We start from the raw sequence: 21961 nt of genomic DNA on the forward strand, positions 1-21961 counted from the left end.
GCTTTTAGTATTTTCATAAAATGTGATATCATTTCCATATTTAAGTTTTATTACTCTTTTTTTTCTTTTTGATGAAATATTTAGGTTTTATTACCGAGATAATATAAATATTGAAACGAAATTGATGTCTTTGAGCATCTAAAGCTTTTGTCATCATAGTTTTTCTTCAAGCGCTAGAGACTATTTGATAGATAGTAGTGAGATTCATTTGCAGCAGCATTCGTCCACAATGGCAGCTTCCCTTAACGCTTTTGCTGCTACGACAATAGGTTTGCGGAGGTATTATGATTTAAAATTTCAAAGTTATTTATATATATATAATTAATTTTTAGGATTTTTGATTTTATCTTCTTGAATGACAGGATTTTGTGAATGTGAGTTGTCGAGTATAAAGATTTCTCAGACTCCGACAGGAGTTGCGATTCATGGAAAACCTGAGTACGAGGTTTCCATAACTAATGATTGCATATGTACTCAGTTGGACGTGGTGATAAATTGTCCTGGCTTCCACTCCGTTGAAGGTGTACGCCCTAGCATCTTCGAGCCAACTGGTGCTGATCTTTGTACCCTTAAAAGCGGTGGACCAGTTTTCTACAATGACGTAATCAAGTTCAAGTATGCATCGGATCATTCAATTGCACTAACTCCCTCAAGCTCTCGTATTAGTTGTTCTTAATTCAAATTAATCCTACTTTGGATACGTAAGTAGTGCGACATGATGTTTGCCGTCTACTTTCATTTATAGAATAAAAATTATGAATAAAAACTAAGGAATAGTTTGTTTGAATCTTTCCGGTGTTTGGTTCAAGTTTTTGAATCCCTTTCCTAAAATGTCATTTAATTATTGACTACTGTAGGATCAGAATCTCGCAACAGTTATGTCTCAGCGAAGTTAACAATGGTAATGCACAAAAGCGTCGCAGAACACTTTCAGAAACGACATCAGCAAGGATCATGAGAAAGATGTGATAATCTCGCGAAGATTAGAAAGCTTGCGAAGTGAACATTTGTAAGGTTGCGAGAATGTCGCAAACCATATCCGAAAATAAAGGACAAATTAGCTGTCATCCACTAGGTATTTCCCTTATAAATAGTCATTCGAGTTGTAAAGGAGAGAGAGATCTTTTTTGAGTGAGAGACAAGTAAATAGGAGAGAGAAAGTTTAGAGCAGAGATCAATCTTGATTTCTTCATTTTCCTTGTAAGAATATTCAGAAATTAATCAATAAAATTAAGAGTGTAAACCTAAAAATGAGCTGATCAATGATAAAATCATACGAGGGGTGTATTGTAGGATTTCCTGCAACTACATAATGACGCTAGAAACAGGGAGATTGAAGATCGAAATTTGAAGATTGTTGATTGGGAAAATTCAAATCAAGAAAGTGATTAAACAAATCAGTGAATCAGTTAGAGGAAAGATGAATAGAATTAATGAAAATGGCAAAAAATTGGAGTGTAATAAGATAATAAAAATCTTGGTTAATGAATTCCATGAAAACATCAAAGGAAGAATACATAAACGAAATTTTGAAGGAAAGAAAATTATGGCGGTAGAAAAAATTTCACCTTTGAAAGATTGGGAAAATCAAAGAATTGTGTTCATAGCAGAAGAAATACCAAAAGAAAATTTGAATCATACATCTTCATTAGTCGTCACAGTGCCTATTACACGAAAAGAGAAGGATACAACAATAAAATCCACAGGAGAATGGATGTTGAACAGAACTTTAATTGATGCAGGAAGTTCAGTTGATATACTATTTTATCATGCATTTCGGGGAATGGGATTTAAAGATGATGAAATGTCCAATTCAACATATTTTGTTCACGGCTTTGGAAAATCCACAACAAAACCTAAAGGAGAAATAGTGGTATGAATTCCACTTGGAGAAATCGAAACACATGTGACATTGTGAGTGGTGGATATGGAATCGCCATATAATATGTTATTAGGAAGATCATGGATACATGCGATAAAAGATGTGGTATCAACGTTGCATCAATGTATTAAATTCCCCACTCCAAGTGGAATAAGTGAAATCAGAGGAGATGTTGATAATGCGAAATTATGTCATCATCAAATTGAAGTAAGGCGTTATGAAGAACAAGAAAAAAGGAAACAATTTCGCAGAAAATTGGTAAAGGAAGCAAAGAAGGAAGAAGAATTTAGAGTATATATGATAAGGGCGAAAGAAGGCAAAGGAATACCCAGCGAAATTTTGGGAGAAGGGGAAGGATCCATAAAAGCAATTAAAGAACCCACACCAATGGGAGAACCTAAACCCAGTTACACTGTCGCAGAACCAACAAAAGAAATAAATGTTGGGACTGAAGAGGAGCCTCTAGTGTTGAGAATTGGAACCAAAATGGATATAGAAGAAGAAGAAAGGACTGTCAATTTACTGCGAGAATATAAAGATATTTTCGCAGGAAACATGGATGAGATACCAGGAATAGATCCAACAATTTCTTGCCACAGACTGGAGATTAACAAAAATGTGAGACCATTTAAACAGAGAATAAGAAAAATCGCAACAACTTATCATTCCCAAATAGAAGAAGAATTACAGAAAATGCTGGAGGCAGGAATTATAAGAGAAGCTAAATACCCAGAATGGATAGCGAATATGGTCATTGTCCCAAAGAAAAACAAGGGAATCAGGATTTGCATAGATTTCACTGATTTGAACAAAGCTTGCCCTAAAGATAGTTTTCCGTTACCCGATATTCCTCAAATGGTGGAATCTGCGGCAGGAAATGATAGGGTATCATCTTTAGATGGGTACAAAGGGTATAACCAAATTCCTCTCGCTGTAGAAGATCAAGAACATACTGCTTTCTTTGCTCCTAGAGGTTTATATTGTTATACGAAAATGCCGTTTGGTTTGCGAAATGCGGGAGCAACATATCAAAGAATGGTAGAGAAGGTGTTCGCAAAATGGATACACAAAACATTAGAAGTATACGTGGATGACATGTTGGTAAAGAGTAAGGAAGCTAAGGACCATGTACAAGACTTGAGGGAGATTTTTGAACAAATGCGGCAATATAACATTAAATTGAATCCCGAGAAGTGTACTATTGGAGTTGCATCGAGAATTTTTTTAGGTTACATTGTATCAAAGGAAGGAATACAGGTTGATCCGGAAAAAGTAAAAGCAGTTCGTGACATGCCAACACCAGCAACAATAAAAGATGTACATAAATTGAATGGGCTTCTAGCTTCGTTGGGGAGATTCATTTCGCGATCATCAGACAAATGCAAATATTTTTTCGATATACTTAAGAAGGGTGCGAAATTTAAATGGACTGATGAATGTGAAAAGGGATTTCAAGGAATCAAAGAACATCTTATGAATACAACTATCTTACAAAAGGTAGAACCAGGAGAAGAATTATTGAGTGTTGTATTATTGCGAATAGACGCAGGAGTGGAGAAACCCATTTATTACATTAGCAAAACTTTTAATGTCGCAGAGAAGAATTACTCAAAAATTGAAAAGTTGATCTTAGCATTAGTTTATGCATCATTTAAGCTCCGCATATATTTTCAAGCACACAAGATAAGAGTATTAACAAAAGTACCAATTGAATCAGTGATGAAGAATTCTAAAAGATCAGGAAGGTTAGAGAGATGGAATGCACAAGTAGGCCATTTTGATATTAAATATGAAGTTTTATCTTCACCAAAATCACAAGTTGTTGCGGATTTCTTGGCAGAATTTCCTTTAGAAGAAGATGAAGCAGTAGAAGAAATGATGGATGTAGAAGACGAACATGGAGATCCAAAAGATTTATTAACAGAACCAAATAGATGGGAAATACTGGTAGATGGATCATCAAATGGAGTTGGAATTGTATTAATTTCTCCAGAAGGTATAAAGATGGCTTTTTCATTCAGGTTGGAATTTGAATCCACTAATGAAACAGAATATGAAGCTGTGATACATGCATTAAAATTCGCAATAGAAATGAAACTAGAAAACGCCAGGATCACTAGTGATTCGCAGCTAGTTATTCGCCAAATAAAAGGAGAGTATACTACAAATGAACCATCCCTGAAGAAATACAAGAAGCTGGTTGGAATTGTCAGCGAAAATCCCAAAAATAAAATGGAGGCACATTTCAAGAAAGGATAATAGACTCGCAGACGCTTTTGCTTTCATCTCAAGTATGATGACAGATCCAACTGCGAGATGCATAAAAATACAAACACTTCTGTCACCATCAGTCAATAAAGAAGAGGAAGATGTGGATGTGATGGTCATAGATAATGAAAAAGAAGAACAAATAAATAATGTCGCAGACTGGAGAATGGAGCTTCACGCATATTTGGCGAAAGGAGAAACACCAAGAAATAGATTGGAAACACACAAGTTAAAAAGCCGAGCAACGAATTATGAATTAAGAGATGGGTTGTTATACCGAAAATCTTTTAGTGGACCATCACTCAGATGTTTGACACGAGAGGAAGGAGAAAAGGTGCTGAAAATGTTACATAGTGGAGACGTGGCAATCATAGTGGAGGAAGATCTTTGGCACATAGAGCAAAAATGCAAGGTATTACTGGCCATACATGCATGAAGATGCAAAACAAATATCAAGACGTTGCGAAGATTGTCAGCGGCATGGAAAGAAGATACATGCACCAGGAGCACCATTGTCATCTTCAACCAGTGTGTGGCCCTTTGGAAAATGGGGCTTAGATATTGTGGGGCCATTTTTACCAGGAACTGGACAAAGAAGATACTTAATAGTCGCAACAGATTATTTCACAAAATGGACAGAAGTGAAGGCAGTACAACATATTCGCGACAAAGATATCTTTACATTCATATTCGAAAATATCATTTGCAGATTTGGAATTCCTGCACAGTTGGTATCTGATAATGGGAAACAGTTTGAGGGGCAGAACATAGAAATGTTACTCAATGCATTCAAGATAAAATGTGGAAAGTCCACTCCTTTATATCCACAAGCTAATGGGCAAGTAGAAGCAACAAATAAAACAATTGCAGATATATTAAAGAAGAAATTAGAAGGACATCACAGATCATGGTGTGAACAAGTACATAATGCAGTATGGGCTTATAATACAACCTAGAAGAGAAGCTACTGGAATGTCACCTTTTTGTTTAACATATGGATTTGAAGCGGTGTTACCAACAGAAGTTGTTATTCGGACAACAAAAAGAGAAGCTTGGGAGAAAAATCTTAGTGCGGGTTTAATTCTAAACAAACTTGATGAATTAGAAGAAAAAAGAGAAAAAGATTTACAACATATGGAGAATTATCAGCGAAGATTGGCTCGAGAATGTAATAAACGTGTCAAGATACGTGAATCTCAAACAGGAGATTTAGTTCTGCGAGAAACACCAATATATCAGCGAGAAAATGGTGGAAAATTAGCGAAAAAATGGGATGGACCTTACATCATAAAGGAGATAGTTGGAACAGGAGCTTATAGATTAATGGACCCAGAAGGGAGAGATGTTGGTCATAGATTAGATAGACCATGGAACAGATTGTACTTGAAAAGATATTATCCGTAAGAAGCTTTGACAATTTATGAATTCTGAAAGAATAATTGCAGGATTATTCATGACAAAACAAGATCATGATGTGCGAAATTTTCGCAGAGAACAATGACATAAAAGAAAGGGGCGAACCTTTATGGCGTACACCCTATTTCGCGAATAAAATTTCGCAAGAGGAAAATGTAAGACCTAAAGTACGTCATATTAGGGGGTACCTGTTACATGACTCAGGGAAAGGCTATACCGCCACCGGAACCTGAGTCATGGAGATTTGGGGTCAATAAAACCCATCCGGGAGAGGCACCTTGGATTCTCAACTTAAGCATATGACTTAGGTTGGGCGACTAAGGTAATAAGGACTCTCCCAAGGAGTGCAGATCTGATCAAGGCGCCGAGGTACACGGTTGAGTCAAGAGTGCCGAGGGCGTTTGAAGCGTCCTTGCCATTCTTGACAAGTCTTGGCTTATACTGCACTCGGCCCGAAGAAAACCCCACTTAGGGTGCAGTCTCGTAACCATAATCCATATAGGTAAAAGGGATAAGAGGCTACGAAAACAACTGGTTGTTGTTAAGACTGTATGGGAGGATATAACCTTGTATGGTAGAAGTACGCCTCCTTGAAGGGGCAACCATGGGGAAGATAAGGGCGGCACCCTCCATTAGGGAGCTGATAAGTGTCTTAAGACGCAAATGTCATGAGGCTTATTATTCGCAAGGATAATTAAGGCTTGTCATATTTGTGCAACAATCCTGAAGAGGCAATAATACAAAAGAAAAAGATAAGATCAGATCAATGGGTTTTCGCATGAAAGTGCGAAGACGTCCTGCGATTTCATCGCAAGACGGCAATGTCATGGGGCTTTATTAGAGGCCATAATACAAAATAAAAAGTTAAGACAAGATCAATGGGTTTTTGTATGAAAGTGCAAGGACGTCCTGCGATTTTATCGCAATGACAAGAGATGGCATAATAAGACCTTTAATTAGGAAGGAAAAATAAGACCATATAATAAAACAAACTAATTATAAGCATTTATAACAGATTATTTTTCGCAAGAAAGATAATGAGAGGAAAGTATGGGAATCGATATATAAGAAGCATTATCTTTCTTATCAACAAAATATTAAAAGAAATAGTTGACTCCAAAGTCGATTGAAAAATGTAGCTCTCAAAAGTAATAAAAATAAGACAGCTCAAGAAAACAAATCTAGAAAAGAATCTCAAGCTTCAATATCAATATCAGTAGCAGGAGATGACAGAAGTTCTTTCGCCAACATTTTCGCAAGCTTCTCCTTCATTTCGGCTTTGATCTTCGTCATGACTAGCATTTTGATTATCGCCAGCAACTACTTCTTCGAGAGAAATTTCTTTCTCATTCTGATTAGCACCAGCAGATACTTCTTTAGAAGGAACTTCTTATTCATCTTCCAGGAAATTATCCTCTGCACCGCTTTCATAATCGTAATCACTATCAGCAGGACGAGGAACTTCATCATCATCTACTTCTAAAGGATCAATTGATGTAGGAGGAAGAGAGTTGGACAATAAAATTTCATTTACAAGGACTTCGGCCCGGATATGAACTTAGCGAAGAAGTGCTCTTTGATGATTCCTATCTTGAATATCCTTAAAATAAGCAAGATAATCAAGTCTTCTTTCTGCCCGATCGCGAGAACCAGTAAGAGTAGAGACAAGTAATGCATTCTCTTTGCGAATTTTAGCATATTTAGCCTCCAAATCAGAAATAGAAGAATGAAGATTCTTCTCAGACTCTGCGAAAAATAGAATACAAAATTTTATTAAGATAAGGAATTCAGAGAAATATGACAAAGGAAAGATAATTAAGGCAATCAAACTATTATGACTACCTTCCTTTTGCGAAATAAGATGTTGAACCAAGGATAGAAAACTATTCTCCCAATGATCCATTGCGTCATCAAATTTATCTCCAAATAAACCTTTAAGTCGAGACTGAAGATTGTTCTCTTTAGAAATAAGGAAGGCATTTTTCTTCGCAAGAGAAGAATAAGATTCTTCTAATTTGGAATATTGATCTTTAAGCTGATTTTCCTTCACACTTAAAGCTATTCTACCTTGAATGAGTGAATCTCTTTCAGTGATAGATGATTCTGTTACTTCTTTAAGTTCATTTCTTAAAGAGCAAAGAGATTTTTCTTGGTCAGCACATACTTTTTGGAGAATATTAAGTTGTTGCGAAGATATCACCATCTTGTTTAAATAAACTTGCTTCTCTTGAGACAAGGTTTTATTCTCATACGATAAAGTTTCCATCCCTAAATTAGCTTTGGTTAAAGAATAAGAAAGACGAGATACTTCATTACTTAATAGATCTTGTTTTTCAACTAATTGGGTATTTTCATTGGTAAGGTTATTTATTTGATCAAGAGAATATGAATAGAGATTATCTAATTGGTTATATTGATCCATTAAGACTTCTTTATCAACACGGGCTTCTTCAACGGCAGATTCAAATTGATATCTCTCCATTACTCGTTTCTGATTTAATGCTTAACATGCGAAAGAGGGATTTAAAGGATAACTAAGCAGGGGAAGGACAAAACCATCGAAAAGGAAAATTAAATACATAGATGAGGAAATCATACCTCTTAACTCATCATTCTTCTTGCGAAGATTATCACGATCCAGCAAAACATTTTGAAGTTTCTGATTTTCAAGACGAAGAGCATTACATTCTTTTTCTAAAGTTGTCTGCGAAGCAGCTTTGTCAAAACCCAAATGCTTGCTCAGAATTTCGCAAACATTAGACTTGATGGGGTCAGTGGAAGACTTCTTTCCATCATCTAGAATCTCAGATAAAACCTTGAAAGCAATATTTATACCTTCCACGGTCTCTTTCGACAAAGGAGGAGACTTAGGAAGAGAACTGGTAGAGACAGAAGGTTGAGAAACATTCTCAATGGGAAGAGAAGAGGCTTCATTCGCAGAAGGAACCACAAGGGGAGTTTCAGTCATAGGAAGATCAACTGGATAAATGAAATCAGAGGCAGCATTCTCGCGAGTTGGAGATAAAGGTTTATCTTGCGAATATATCGCAGGAGATTTGGAAGAAATGAAGTCAGAGGCAGCGTCTTCATGAATCGGAGATAAAGGTTTATCTTGCGAAGATGTCGCAGGATATTTGGAAGAAATGAGTAGATGGAAGGGAACAGTAGTTGGAACAGCCTTGAGGTGGCGAGATTTCTTGTGAGGTCTATGAAGATCTTTATCACCCTGCGAATTACAATCTAGATAAGAAACAGAGGCAACAATATTGTTATTAGAAAAAGATAGTGTTTCTTACTACCTTCTCATTCGCAGACTTCCTTTTATGAACGACAACTTTATGCTGTGATTTGGGATTGTTAGGATTCTGAACTGAAAATTTAGTGTTGGAGCCGCTTTTGCTGAAATAACAAGAGTATGGGAATCACATAAAAAACATCACATAAGGCAATAAACAAGATCAATTTCAAATATATCAATTTCAGCAAAATTTATAAGGAAGAAAAAAGAAGACTAACCTTGATGAATCCATGAAATGATAGCAGGGAAATTATCTTGAAGAAGATCACGAACTATGAAGATCTAATTTGAAGATGAAGAAGAATTTAAAAAGATTGAATAAGAAAGAAGAAGAGTTTCCACAACGGAGTTTGTAGAAGAACGATGAAGTTGCAGAGAGAATAAAAAGAAAGAAGAAGAGGATGAAAATAAATATATATAGAGGGAATTTTTCCTCGAGAAAATAAACATGGTTAATACGGAAAGATTTAAGCGGTTAAAAAGTAACGGTTACAAAAGACCTGTCGAGAAATAAATGGAAGAAAGAATACGTGTGATAAATGCAGAATATGAGAAAATAAGCGGTTGCGGCATTTCTCACATCATTCTCTACTTTGCAGAGAAGATATGAGAAGAGGCAAGATGTAGATACCTACTCCCAATATTTACACCGGACTCGTATTCTTCTTTTGAAGTCAGCATCTAGTGAGTGTGTGTTTGGTCGCATCTCAAAAGTGGATTGCGAACAAAATTTGAAAACGATTTTTAGAAAGTAAAAATTGTAGATTTGTTTTTGACTTTTGGTAGCGTGTTTGGATAAAATTCGAAGCTAAAATATTTTGCTTCACAAAAACTCAAATTTTCGATTTCTAGAAGTCATTTTAAAATTTGACAGCCAAACTGAATTCTGACTTTTCAACTTATACTTCTGATGTGCTATTTAAACGGGCTATTAGAATCGACTTTTATTAGAAACATTTTTAACTTCGGTTACAACCAAGGCATTGGAATATGTAGGGAGCCTGTTTTGTTGGGTTGTCAATTTATTGCCCTTTAGCTTGTATTCCTACTCCTTGTAGGTATTTAATGTGTCTTTAACATTTATCGATCAAAAAGAAGAAAAAAAGAAGGCATTGGGTGAATCAGAAGAAGAAAGAGAAAAACTGGTCACTCCATGTCTTCAAGATTGCTAATAGGGGGGACTGGTTTTTCTTGGGGTGTACCAAATGCTAATAAGACAAAACATTATTTTCCTTGGGGTTGGTACACCCCCAAGCAAATTGGCACCCCCATTAGCAGCCTTGCATGTGTTTAACGTATCCACCAAGAATCATCATTAGTTTGATTTTTGGTTTTCCAGATTTTATTTACTATCACAGTAGCACTTCATTTTTTGGTGGCTTTAGACTTTGTCAGATTTTTGTTGCATAAGATTGCAGTAGCATTTTCATCTGTTCTACTAGGCCTGCACACGGTTCGGTTCGGTGCGGTTATAGCTAAAACCGTTCACCTAATTGTGTTCGGTGCGGTTATCACAATTAAAACTGCAGCCGAACTGTTTAGTATTCGGTTCGGTTTTTAACCGCACCGATACTATTCGGTTACGGTTCGGTTCGGTTTTCACCTATACCCTGCACCTGTACATAAATACATTCTGAATTTCTAATAAACTGATCCTACATGTCTACATTCCATACTTAAGTCTTGACAAGATAACCATAGTCTAGAGAATAAAAACAGAGTTGAAGTTCACAAACAAAATGACCAAAGTCTTAAGTCTAAAGATTAACCAAAAAGTCTGATGAAACCAAAGTTAAAAAGCAAGTAGCATAAAGAGTTGCCAGTAAAAGAAAAAGAGTCATCCATTTGATCTTCATTTCTCAAGTAGCAGACCAGTAAAAGATTGCTGTCCATCCATCTCTCAAGCCAATCATCCCCTTAATCTTCATCCTTTCCCAAAATGTCTGCAACAAGAATGCAAAGAAGAAATATTCAAATATATTCAATGAAGTCCAATGATAAAAGGTATAAAAACTAACAGATAAAAGAAGATAACATTCATTCAAATTTCAAGTCAAAAGAGAAGAGATTCTATTACCATCTTCAATGTTGGAATTGTCATCTGGTACATAGTCACACAGAAAATCAAGAGAGATAGGTTTCTGCAACCAGCTTTGCGTACAGAGAAGTGCTTCAACTGTCCTCGCAGATAGCGAGCTTCTCCATGGGTTAAAAATGCGCTTTCCGGTACTGAATGCAGATTCTGATGCAACAAAAGACACTGATATTGCCAAAATATCCTTCGCCATAAGTGATAGCACCTTGTACTTGGTACTATTATCCTGCCACCATGCCAGAATATCAAACTCCCTGGTAGACGCTTCACAGTCATCAAGCAAATACCTTTCAAGTTCTGACTTTGGATGAGTACTATGAACATCCATTCTTCGCCTTTTCTTCCTTTATTCAAGCATATCCTCAATGTTCTCTTCTTGCACAGAAACAACCATGTCATCAACACCAGCAGCAGCTGTTGACCCAATACCTAAGACATCAGAAAAATCAATAGTAAGTAATGATAAAAAGCAGATAAGCAATATTAAGTAATGAACTAATGATGATCAATAGTAAGTAATGATTTCACCTTCCTCTGCATTGGCATTTGAATACATGCTGGTGTACTCATCATAAAGTCTTCCCATATCTTGTTTCACAGCCTTCAAAACAGTTGTAACCCTGAAATCATCTTGCTCATACAAACATTCCAGATCAAATTTCAAACCAGATTCTTTCTCCCGAGGATCAAGCAACTTAGCAAAATACATAACAGAGTTCATATCTTCGTAATCCCCCCAATATGCGTTATACTTCAGAAACATTATTTCTGCCATCCTAGAAATATGAGGATCTCGGTTTCCTATAACTCAAAGACGAACCAATTGTTCATGGATCAATGCCAACTGCCATAGAAATTCATGTGAAGTAACCTGAACTGAAGCCGAGAACTTAACAGTAACATCAAAGAAGATTTTTAAACACTTAACAAGACACCTAGCATATGACCAGTCTGCAGCATAGGGAGCATGATGACGGGGCTTTTTCTTTTTCTTAACATTATTCTTTCTAGATACATCTACCTCACATTCAGATTCACTAGATGAACTAAAATAATAATCTTCATTATCAATTACAACAGTATCATCATCGGTATTAGGTAAAGATTCACTTTCAGATTCTTTGAAAATATACTTAGAACGAAAGCTCTTGTACTCCCTTTCTAACCTCTTAAATACCTTTTCATATGGAATGGCAGATTCAAGCATCAGATACGTAGCATTCCACCTGGTCTTCACATCAAGGAAAACCATCTTCTTACAATCAATCTTCTCGAGAGCAGCACATTCTTTGAATTTGGCCAACCTAGAGGGAGAACCGGTAACAAACTTGATAACTGATCTGATCCTTCCAACTGACTTGTGATACAACAACACAGCATCTTTGACAACAAGCGCAAGAACATGCGCAGCACACCTTACCTGATAAGAATGGAACAAGGAAATATCATCAAAAAATCAGTAACAGGCACAAAGAAGTATAGAATAAACATAGCAATAGAGCTAAGAAAAGTAATCATACCTGCATGTATTGAGCTCTCACTACTGCTCCTGTCCAATTGATGACACTGGTTTGAAGATACTCAATTGCGACAGTATTTGCACTGACATTGTCCAAAGTCACACCAAAAAGATCTTCTAGACCCCAATCCAGCAAACATTTCTCAAGCATTTTCCCAATCTCCTCTCCAGTATGACCCTTGATTAAGCAAAACAGGATGATCCTCTTTTGAAGTTTCCAATGGATATCAATAAAGTGCACTGTCACACACATATAATTGAAGTTGTTTGGAGAGGTCCATGTATCAGTTGTAAGAGAGACTCTTTGTTTACTTTCTTTGAAGTATTTCTTCAACTTATCTTTCTCATCTTTGTACATAATTGAAACATCTCTGTAAATGGTCATCCTGCTTGGCACCTTGAATCTAGGTTCAAGTTGTTCACTATATCTTCTAAACCCTTCTCCTTCTACAATTCTAAATGGCAGTTTATCTATGACGACAAACTCAGTCAATCTTCTTCTACACACATCCTTGTCATAACTTACAGCAACCAGCTGTGATGACTGTCCAGGCCTTGGTGGTGGAAACACCAAACTCTTTTGTCCCTTGAGCTTCTTGTTGGGATTCTCTGGACATGTGGCTAAATGTGTCTTCATGCTGGAAGTTCCATTTCCTCTATTATGTGCTTGCAATTTCTTGTGACAATGCTTACACTGTGCTTTTTCTTCGCTGATCCTTGTAAAGTCATTCCAAACTTTTGATCTAGTTTTCCCCTTCTTCTTAGGTACAACTTCAGGTGCAGGGTCCTGTGTAGGTGTAGCCTGCTGTGTAGCTTGTGTTTCTTGAGTAGCATCAACTTGAGGTGTTATAGATAGTGTCACATCAGTAGAACCAGCTGCAGTGGATGGAAAGAGAGATGCATTTTCCATCTTGCAGCTTGATAATGAAGCTGAACTTGATCCAATCATTGCCCTGCCAAAGGTAAACAAGTTAGTTCTTACTTTTTAATACAAGCACACATATTTCTTAAAACAAGCAAGTTAGTTCTGATTCTGAACTTGATAATGAAACTGCACTTCATGTGAGTGACATTGCCTGCCATCTAACTCAATTTTAATTAAAAGCAAACAAAACAGTTCTATGCTGGTCCTGTGTCACTGCTTAAGATTATAGATAGATGTCAACTAGAAGAATGAACCAAAAACGAACCTTGGATGTAATAGGAGAGAATAAAAGTGATAGTCATTTGCTATCACTTTTATTACACAAGCAAAATCTTAAGCAAAAATTAAACCCTTAGAGCATATGAACTAAATAAAGCAGTTCATATGCTCTAAGGAATTTTCTATGTAAAACTTGAAAACAAAAATAAAGTTGTGGCACAGGGTAGGCTTTAAATAAACCTAAACAGTTATCCAAACTCCTAAGATACACTCCACTTAGAGCTAGAAACTCCCCTAGTAAGGGTTTAATGGAGTTATACCCAAATTCAAAAAGTCACAGATCATAAATCAAAATGATTATCAGGTCTACCTAGATTGTATCAATAAATTCTGATTTCATTATCAATCAGCTAGAATTGCTAGATGATGAAAGAATTAACAAAACACATAATCAAGTTCATTATGTTATTCATAAATCTATTAAATTATCATCAACAACTACAAAATCAGCACAGTTCATGTTTTTTAATACGTATTAATAAAACAAAATTAACAAAACATCTACCCAAAGATAAAACAAATATTCAACACAATCCAATTCAAATAAGATCTAAATCTGTAATACGAATTGATATTCACACAAATTTAGTCAAAGCAATAACAGATCCATGTATACATATACAATTGATTCAACAAAATCGAAATGAAACCAAACAAATCAGAACAAGAGAGATAGGTTACCTGTAATCAGACTCCTTCCTTAAGAAATCTTTCAGACTCCTTCCTTGAGTTCCTCCCCTTAACTCAACCAAAACCTAAAATAAAAAACCCATGACTGTAATCAGAAAAATAAGATTTGACAAAAGAAATTGATTGATAAACACAAAACAACAAGCAAACGATTTCGATAAAAGAAACCCTAAGTCCTAACAGAAGAATAATTAAAAAAAAACCCTAGAAATTGAAAAACAAACAAATCAATCGAAACCCGTGACCTATTTACTTACTAGATAGAGCCATAGAGGTGGTGGTGCTTTTGATGGAGGTGGTGGTGGTCTGCTGTCTACTAGTGGTGGAGGCGACTGAGGTGATTCAGGTGAAGGCTGAAGAGAAAATGAAGAGGGAGAGGAAGAGAAAGAGAAACGAAGAAGAGAAAATGACGAAGAGATTAGGGTTGCCAGAATATATATGGTGGAGGCTTTAATCTAGACGGCTAGTATTAATCAGGATCAAAACTAATCGACGGTCCATACTAATCGGTTGTTCGGTGCGGTTAGCGTGCGGTTATGGGTGGAACCGTTCACCGAACCGTAAATCTAATGGTTATTAAAATGAAAACCGTGACCGACCGTTGGATCATCGGTTCGGTGCGGTTTCGGTGCGGTTTGCGGTTTCGGTGCGGTTAGTGTGCAGCCCTATGTTCTACTTCTTCTTATTCATCATTTACAGGCCTGTGAACAAGTTTTTCTACGATTTGTCATAAATTTGCAGGTAATTTATTGACTTTGGAGTAGCATTCTCATCTGTTCATTCTAAAAATACTTGTCTTATTAACTCACAATAGAATTGAAGTTTGAATTTTAACACCAAGAGAAGAAGGAATCATGAATTCAAATAAACGACAATTGGAAAGCTATTCAAATTTGCGTACTCCTTTAGCCAAATTGGGATTCTGAGTCTATGATGACTATGCAATGCATTGAAGAGGGTTCTTGACAATTAATGCGTATAAAAAAACCTAACAACTCTTGAAACTGCTCCTCTTTCGTCGAAAATATGTTTTCTCAAAAATTGGATTAGATCTAAACAACTAAGCTTTTTAAAATCTAAAGATGGTAGGGATTTCAGATGAAGATAACTACCCTGCAATACCAGTCGGTCTCAGCATTGGCTGACTAAAAAACCACACATAAACGACTCATCAGTGCCAACTTGGACATCGTCCAATTTTTGTAAAGCCAAATCAATTGTGTCTTATGGTAAAGTGGTGGCCATACTAATGACCTCATCAGCACCAGATTTTGTAATGCTGCTGTTGTGTCTGGCCGACGGCGCAGCTAAAGTGCAAATCATTTTAGAGCTGAAGTGAATTCGCGTCAGACCCACCCAGCCAAACCACTCGAGTTCCGGTCGACTGGAAAAAACTAGAGTCACTCTTTCTCTTAGAGCCTGCAGGCAGCAAAAAGGAGAGAGATCTTCACGGACTCAAGATAGACAAGAGAAAAACAATTCAAATAAAATCAAAATTCATCCATAGTCTGGATTTTTTGTTTCTGATAATTAAGTTTTCAGATTCCTTTTCGTCTGTTTCTATCCAAAGAACAACATTAAATGCCGCACTTATTTTTTAGAGAGAGTTGGTTCCATTTCTTAATCACGGGCACCAAACAAATAACATGTGTATGGAATTTCCAGCCCTATAAAAACAGAGCCATCATCACTAAAAACTCTCTTCATCAATTCTTGTTACACCCCAATACAAAAACTTGAAAAGAAAAACAGAGCAAATCACCAGTTTTTGCTTGTGATGTTAGTAAAGACCCTGGTTTGAAGAACTTTAGTTTCTGTGATTCTTCATTAAATATTTCATCAAGAGTTGATGATTTGGTGAAGAGATTAACATTACAAGAGAAGATCACATTCTTAGTGAATAAAGCTGGTTCAGTGAGTAGACTTGGTATACCAAGTTATGAATGGTGGTCTGAAGCTTTACATGGTGTTTCTTATGTTGGTCCTGGTACTCATTTCTCTAATGTTGTTCCTGGTGCTACTAGTTTCCCTCAACCTATTCTTACTGCTGCTTCTTTCAATGTCTCCCTCTTTTATGCCATTGGTCAGGTAATCATCATTGCACCATTTCTGATTGAGTTCTTGATTTTTGGTTAGAATTTTTGATTTCAATCATGGGATTTTCCTCAATTTTTATCTTGTTAATGGGTTTCACTGGATCAGATTTGTTCTTGATTTCCAGAAATAGTGTCACTCATAACACTTAGATCCTCTGTTTTTCAAGATTTTGTCATAATTATTTTTTTTCTTAATTAAATTAAGATTAAGGATTAAATCATGAAGTTATGATAACATTAATGAAGAGGATATAGTAATAAATAAGTTAGCTAGTAGGTAAATAAAAAAGGTACGACTACATTAAAAAGATTCTCTGAAGCAGAAGTTTCTGAAAGGTCTATTTAGATTTTGAGACCTTGGTTTGGTAAAATTTCCAGAACAGTTAAAATTACTAGAAATGGGTTTGAAAATGACATGATTAAGAGAATTTTTACTGTTGAAGTAAAAAAAAAAATGAGTTTATTGAAATTTTACTGCAGGTTGTTTCAAATGAAGCAAGAGCAATGTACAATGTGGGTTTAGCAGGATTGACATATTGGAGTCCAAATATCAATATCTACAGAGATCCAAGATGGGGAAGAGGTCAAGAAACTCCCGGCGAAGATCCGCTGTTATCGAGTCGATATGGATCAGCTTATGTCAGAGGCTTGCAGGAGACTGGGGATAGTGATCCTGACAGACTGAAAGTTGCAGCATGTTGTAAACATTATACAGCTTATGATGTTGATAACTGGAAAGGTGTTGATAGATACACTTTTGATGCTAAGGTATAATGTGTGCATAACTTTTCTAGGCTTCTCGCAAGGTAATTTCCGCCAGAAATCGATTTTTGATGAACTTCGTTGTTTTGATTGCAGGTTACAAAGCAAGATATGGATGACACATACCAACCTCCATTCAAGAGCTGTGTTATTGATGGGAATGTCGCGAGTGTAATGTGCTCGTACAATAAAGTCAATGGAAAGCCTACTTGTGCAGATCCTGATCTCTTGGCTGGGGTCATTAGAGGGGAATGGAAACTTAATGGGTATGTCCCCTTCTCCTGCACTTTCAATACTTGTTTCTTTTGCTTAAGCCAAGAATGCTTGTAGTTTTGTATTTCTTACACACACACCAATTAGACGTCAGACGGATCGATTTATTGCTTAATGAGGATAATTAACTTTGTACTGCCTTTGTGCTGCTACATGTGTGCAGGTACATAGTATCAGATTGTGATTCAGTTGATGTCCTTTACAAGAACCAACACTACACCGAATCCCCTGAAGAAGCAGCAGCTGTATCTATAGCAGCAGGTAATTGATTTGCTGCATCTACATTGTTCAATTCTTTGTTTTGTTTTGTTTTGTTTTGTTTTGTTTTGTTTTGTTTTGTCAGGCTGTTGTTTACTAATTTTTTGGAAATAACAGGATTAGATCTAGATTGTGGGACTTTCCTTGGCCAACATACCGAAGCAGCAGTTAAAGGCGGTCTCATAAATGAGTCGGCCATTGACAATGCGGTCTCTAACAATAGCAATGTACAATGCGGTCTATTTAGATTTTGAGACCTTGGTTTGGTAAAATTTCCAGAACAGTTAAAATTACTAGAAATGGGTTTGAAAATGACATGATTAAGAGAATTTTTACTGTTTAAGTTAAAAAAGAAAAAGAAATTGAGTTTATTGAAATTTTACTGCAGGTTGTTTCAAATGAAGCAAGAGCAATGTACAATGTGGGTTTAGCAGGATTGACATATTGGAGTCCAAATATCAATATCTACAGAGACCCAAGATGGGGAAGAGGTCAAGAAACTCCCGGCGAAGATCCGCTGTTGTCAAGTCGATATGGTTCTGCTAATGTAAAAGGATTGCAAGAGAGTGGTAGTGACAGACTTAAGGTTGCAGCTTGCTGCAAGCACTATACAGCATATGATGTGGATAACTGGAAAGGAGTTAACCGGTACACCTTTGACGCTAAGGTATGATGAGCATTATTTTTGTAGGCTTCCCAAAAGGAAATTTATGCAGAAAATTATTTCTTGATGATTCAATTAAAAAAAAAAAAATTTCTTTATGAGTTTTATTGTGTTTGTTTCAGGTTACCAAGCAGGATATGGAGGATACCTACCTGCCTCCGTTCAAGAGCTGTGTTGTGGATGGGAATGTTGCGAGCATTATGTGCTCGTACAACAAAGTGAATGGCAAACCAACTTGTGCCAATGATGATCTATTATCTAGAGTCATTCGAGGTCAATGGAAGCTTAATGGGTATGCCCCTTCTCCTGCACCTTGTTTCTTTTGCTTAAGCCAAGGCAGCTTGTAGTTTTTTATTCCTTACTCTTGCTTGTTTGTCAGATCGTCAGACAGATCTGTTTTATTGGTCAATGAGGATAATTAACTTTTTACTGCCTTTGTGCTGCTACATGTGTGCAGGTACATTGTATCAGATTGTGATTCAGTTGATGTGCTATAGAAGAACCAACACTACACCAAAACCCCTGAAGAAGCAGCAGCTGTATCTATAGCAGCAGGTATTTGATTTGCTGCATCTACGTTGTTCAATCCTTTGTTTTGTTTTGTTTTGTTTTGTTTTGTCAGGTTGTTTAATTTTTTGAAAATAACAGGATTAGATCTGGATTGTGGGGCTTTCCTCGGCCAACATACCGAAGCAGCAGTTAAAGGCGGTCTCCTAAATGAGTCCGCCATTGACAATGCGGTCTCTAATAACTTCGCAACACTCTTTCGCCTTGGATTTTTTGATGGGGATCCCAGTGAACAAAAGTATGGAAAACTCGGCCCTAAGGATGTTTGCACACCAGCCAACCAAGAATTGGCTCGAGAAACAGCAAGACAAGGGATTGTGTTGTTGAAGAACAACCCAACATCTTTACCCTTATCAGCAACTGCTATTAAGTCGTTGGCGGTGATTGGACCCAATGCCAAGGCCACAAAAACCATGATAGGCAACTATGAAGGTAAATCTGTCGAAATTATGCTTGTGCATCGACTTCAATTTTCAGCTGGTATTAACTGAACTACACATATTTTTAGGTACCCCATGCAGGTATACCACTCCTCTGGATGGTCTTACAGCTTTAGTTCCAACTGTATATTCAGCTGGTTGTTCTACTATAGCATGTGGTACGGTCCAATTGGAAGATGCGAAGAATATTGCAGCTCTAGCAGATGCCACTATGCTAATAGTTGGAACTGATCTATCAATTGAGGCTGAGAGTAAAGACAGACTCGATCTTCACCTTCCGGGTCAACAGCCTCTCCTTGTGTCAGAGATTGCAAAAGCATCCAAAGGACCTGTAATTCTAGTTATCATGTCTGGAGGTTCAATGGATATAACATTCGCCAGAGATGACCCTAAGATTTCCAGCATCATGTGGGTTGGGTTCCCTGGCGAAGCCTGCCATAGCTGATGTAATTTTTGGTTTCTACAATCCAAGTAAGTTAATCTTATATTGTTATTCATTGTTATCGCATATGCAGTTAAATTTCTTTGAAGACTAATTCTGCTTCTCCTTGCAGGTGGAAGATTACCAATGACTTGGTATCCACAAGCATTTGCAGATAAGGTCCCAATGACAAACATGAACATGAGACCAGACCCAGAAACTGGATATCCAGGTCGGAGTTATCGTTTTTACACTGGTGACACGGTGTATTCATTTGGAGATGGTCTGAGCTACAGCAAATTCACTCACCGGCTCGTGAGAGCACCAGAGCAAATCTCCCTTGCGTTACAAGAAAATCACATTTGTAAATCAGTCGAGTGCAAATCCATTGATACACTATCCGAGAAGCTCTGTCAGGAATCAGTTTTCGATATTCATTTGAGTGTTAAAAACGTTGGACCAATGAGCGGAACTCATACAGTGCTGATGTTTTCCACCCCTCCAGCAGTGCACAGCTCTCCTACGAAGAAGTTATTGGGGTTTCAGAAAGTGGACTTGCAGAGTCAGATGGCGGAGATTGTGAAATTCCAGATTGATATTTGCAGCCATTTGAGTGTAGTTGACGAACATGGAAACACGAAACTGGGGTTGGGGGAACATGTTCTGCATGTCGGGGATTTGAAGCACACATTGAATGTGGTGGTAGCCTAAGTCTGGTTTCAGATGTTCTGCGTGTCGGTCACTCAGTTGGTGTTATGAAGCAAATTCTATTCCAACAACTTCCATATGCTCATCATTCATCCCTCCGTCCCTCCATAATTTTTCTCTAATCACAAGATAAAGTCAATGAGCACTTGTGCAGACAGTATGTGTTACATTGGATTTGATTCTGGTGAGCTCCTATTTATCCCTTTCTAGTCAGAGTTTCTAATATCATACTAAGATATATAGGAACTGATCCACTGCTTATTAACTCTATTGTGTTCATTCCATGATGTAATTTATATCCAGGCTAAAGTAAATGATAGTTTTAATTATAAGTTTGGTCATCTCTTTTGCTTGTTAAACTCTTAGACTGTTTCCCACTTTAGAAGATTGATGTTGATTCAGACTGTTAAAAACAACGACAATGAAACCAGTACCACTGTGCTCTGCTTTGGTTTTAAAATTTCAAGCTGATTGCACCAGAATTACATGAGCACCAATTTCTTTGGGTGATTTTGCTACATTTTCGGATTGAGTCTCTTCGATATAGTAAGATTATAACCAACGCTTAGTCGAAAAGCATATGTGCTGTACGCCGAAATTCACATGCCATCCGTTCAATTATGTTCGGTTGGTATTTGATTTGCTTATTTCACATTACATGGCCATCAACTTGGTGTGTTTATTTTTTTTAGCAGAAACTGGAAAGTGTTCAATACAAGTGAGATCACTAGATCTTTGAATATTGAAGCAATCATAACATTGGCAGAAGCACGTATAAGATGCTTTTGTGGTTTCTAATGCATTAACTTTCATCTTTTATATAATACTAGGATCCGTGAAATAAAGTAGTATGCAAACAAAATTTAACCTCAGACAGGTTGCAGTCTAGCTTAACTTACGCATAATCAGCTCTCTGCTTGTTACATTTTATCGCTCTGCAACACTCATCTGCATTACTTAACTCTGCAAACTCACACTTTCACCTCCGTTGTTTTAAACGATCAACAACACTCTCAAATTGAACTATATCCCATAACCTCGCTCAACACTTTCAATTAACTTAACCCGCTCAAGCCAAAACCCATCAAAGACATTCAACCTTCTTTAGAACCATTTTTTGGGGACTACTCAAAAATGGTGGGGGACTACTTTGTGATAGGAATGTCTACCGTATACTTATAAGGGGTGTCCTAAAGTGTGGAAATGACTAACCTATCCTTCACCTATATATATAATCACCTCCTCCCAACACCACCACCACCTATATATATAACCACCTCTACCCATCACCACCGCCGCTCACCACCACCTACCACCACCGACCACCTCAAATCACCACCACCGCCACCTCTATATATAGCTTAATTTAAATCATTAACAAAATAAAATCAAAACCAAAA

At 36.9% G+C, this 21961-nt stretch overlaps 2 protein-coding genes and 1 pseudogene across 2 annotated transcripts; 2 read left to right on the forward strand and 1 right to left on the reverse strand.

Moving 5' to 3' along the window:
- The first annotated feature begins 229 nt into the window (after positions 1 to 229).
- On the forward strand, positions 230 to 676 carry LOC113280333. Its single transcript, XM_026528997.1, has 2 exons — positions 230 to 269; positions 363 to 676. Exons 1-2 carry the CDS (start codon positions 230 to 232, stop codon positions 674 to 676), a joined length of 354 nt encoding a protein of 117 aa, XP_026384782.1.
- Positions 677 to 11305: 10629 nt separating this feature from the next.
- On the reverse strand, positions 11306 to 11734 carry LOC113280422. The gene is made up of 2 exons (XM_026529064.1): positions 11488 to 11734; positions 11306 to 11388 (listed from the first exon to the last, which is right to left on the reverse strand). Exons 1-2 carry the CDS (start codon positions 11732 to 11734, stop codon positions 11306 to 11308), a joined length of 330 nt encoding a protein of 109 aa, XP_026384849.1.
- A 4399-nt stretch (positions 11735 to 16133) lies between these two features.
- On the forward strand, positions 16134 to 20855 carry LOC113282668 (annotated as a pseudogene).
- The last annotated feature ends 1106 nt before the right edge of the window (positions 20856 to 21961 follow it).

Source organism: Papaver somniferum, chromosome 1 (assembly GCF_003573695.1).
Source record: "Papaver somniferum cultivar HN1 chromosome 1, ASM357369v1, whole genome shotgun sequence".
Classification (NCBI taxonomy): Eukaryota; Viridiplantae; Streptophyta; class Magnoliopsida; order Ranunculales; family Papaveraceae; genus Papaver; species Papaver somniferum.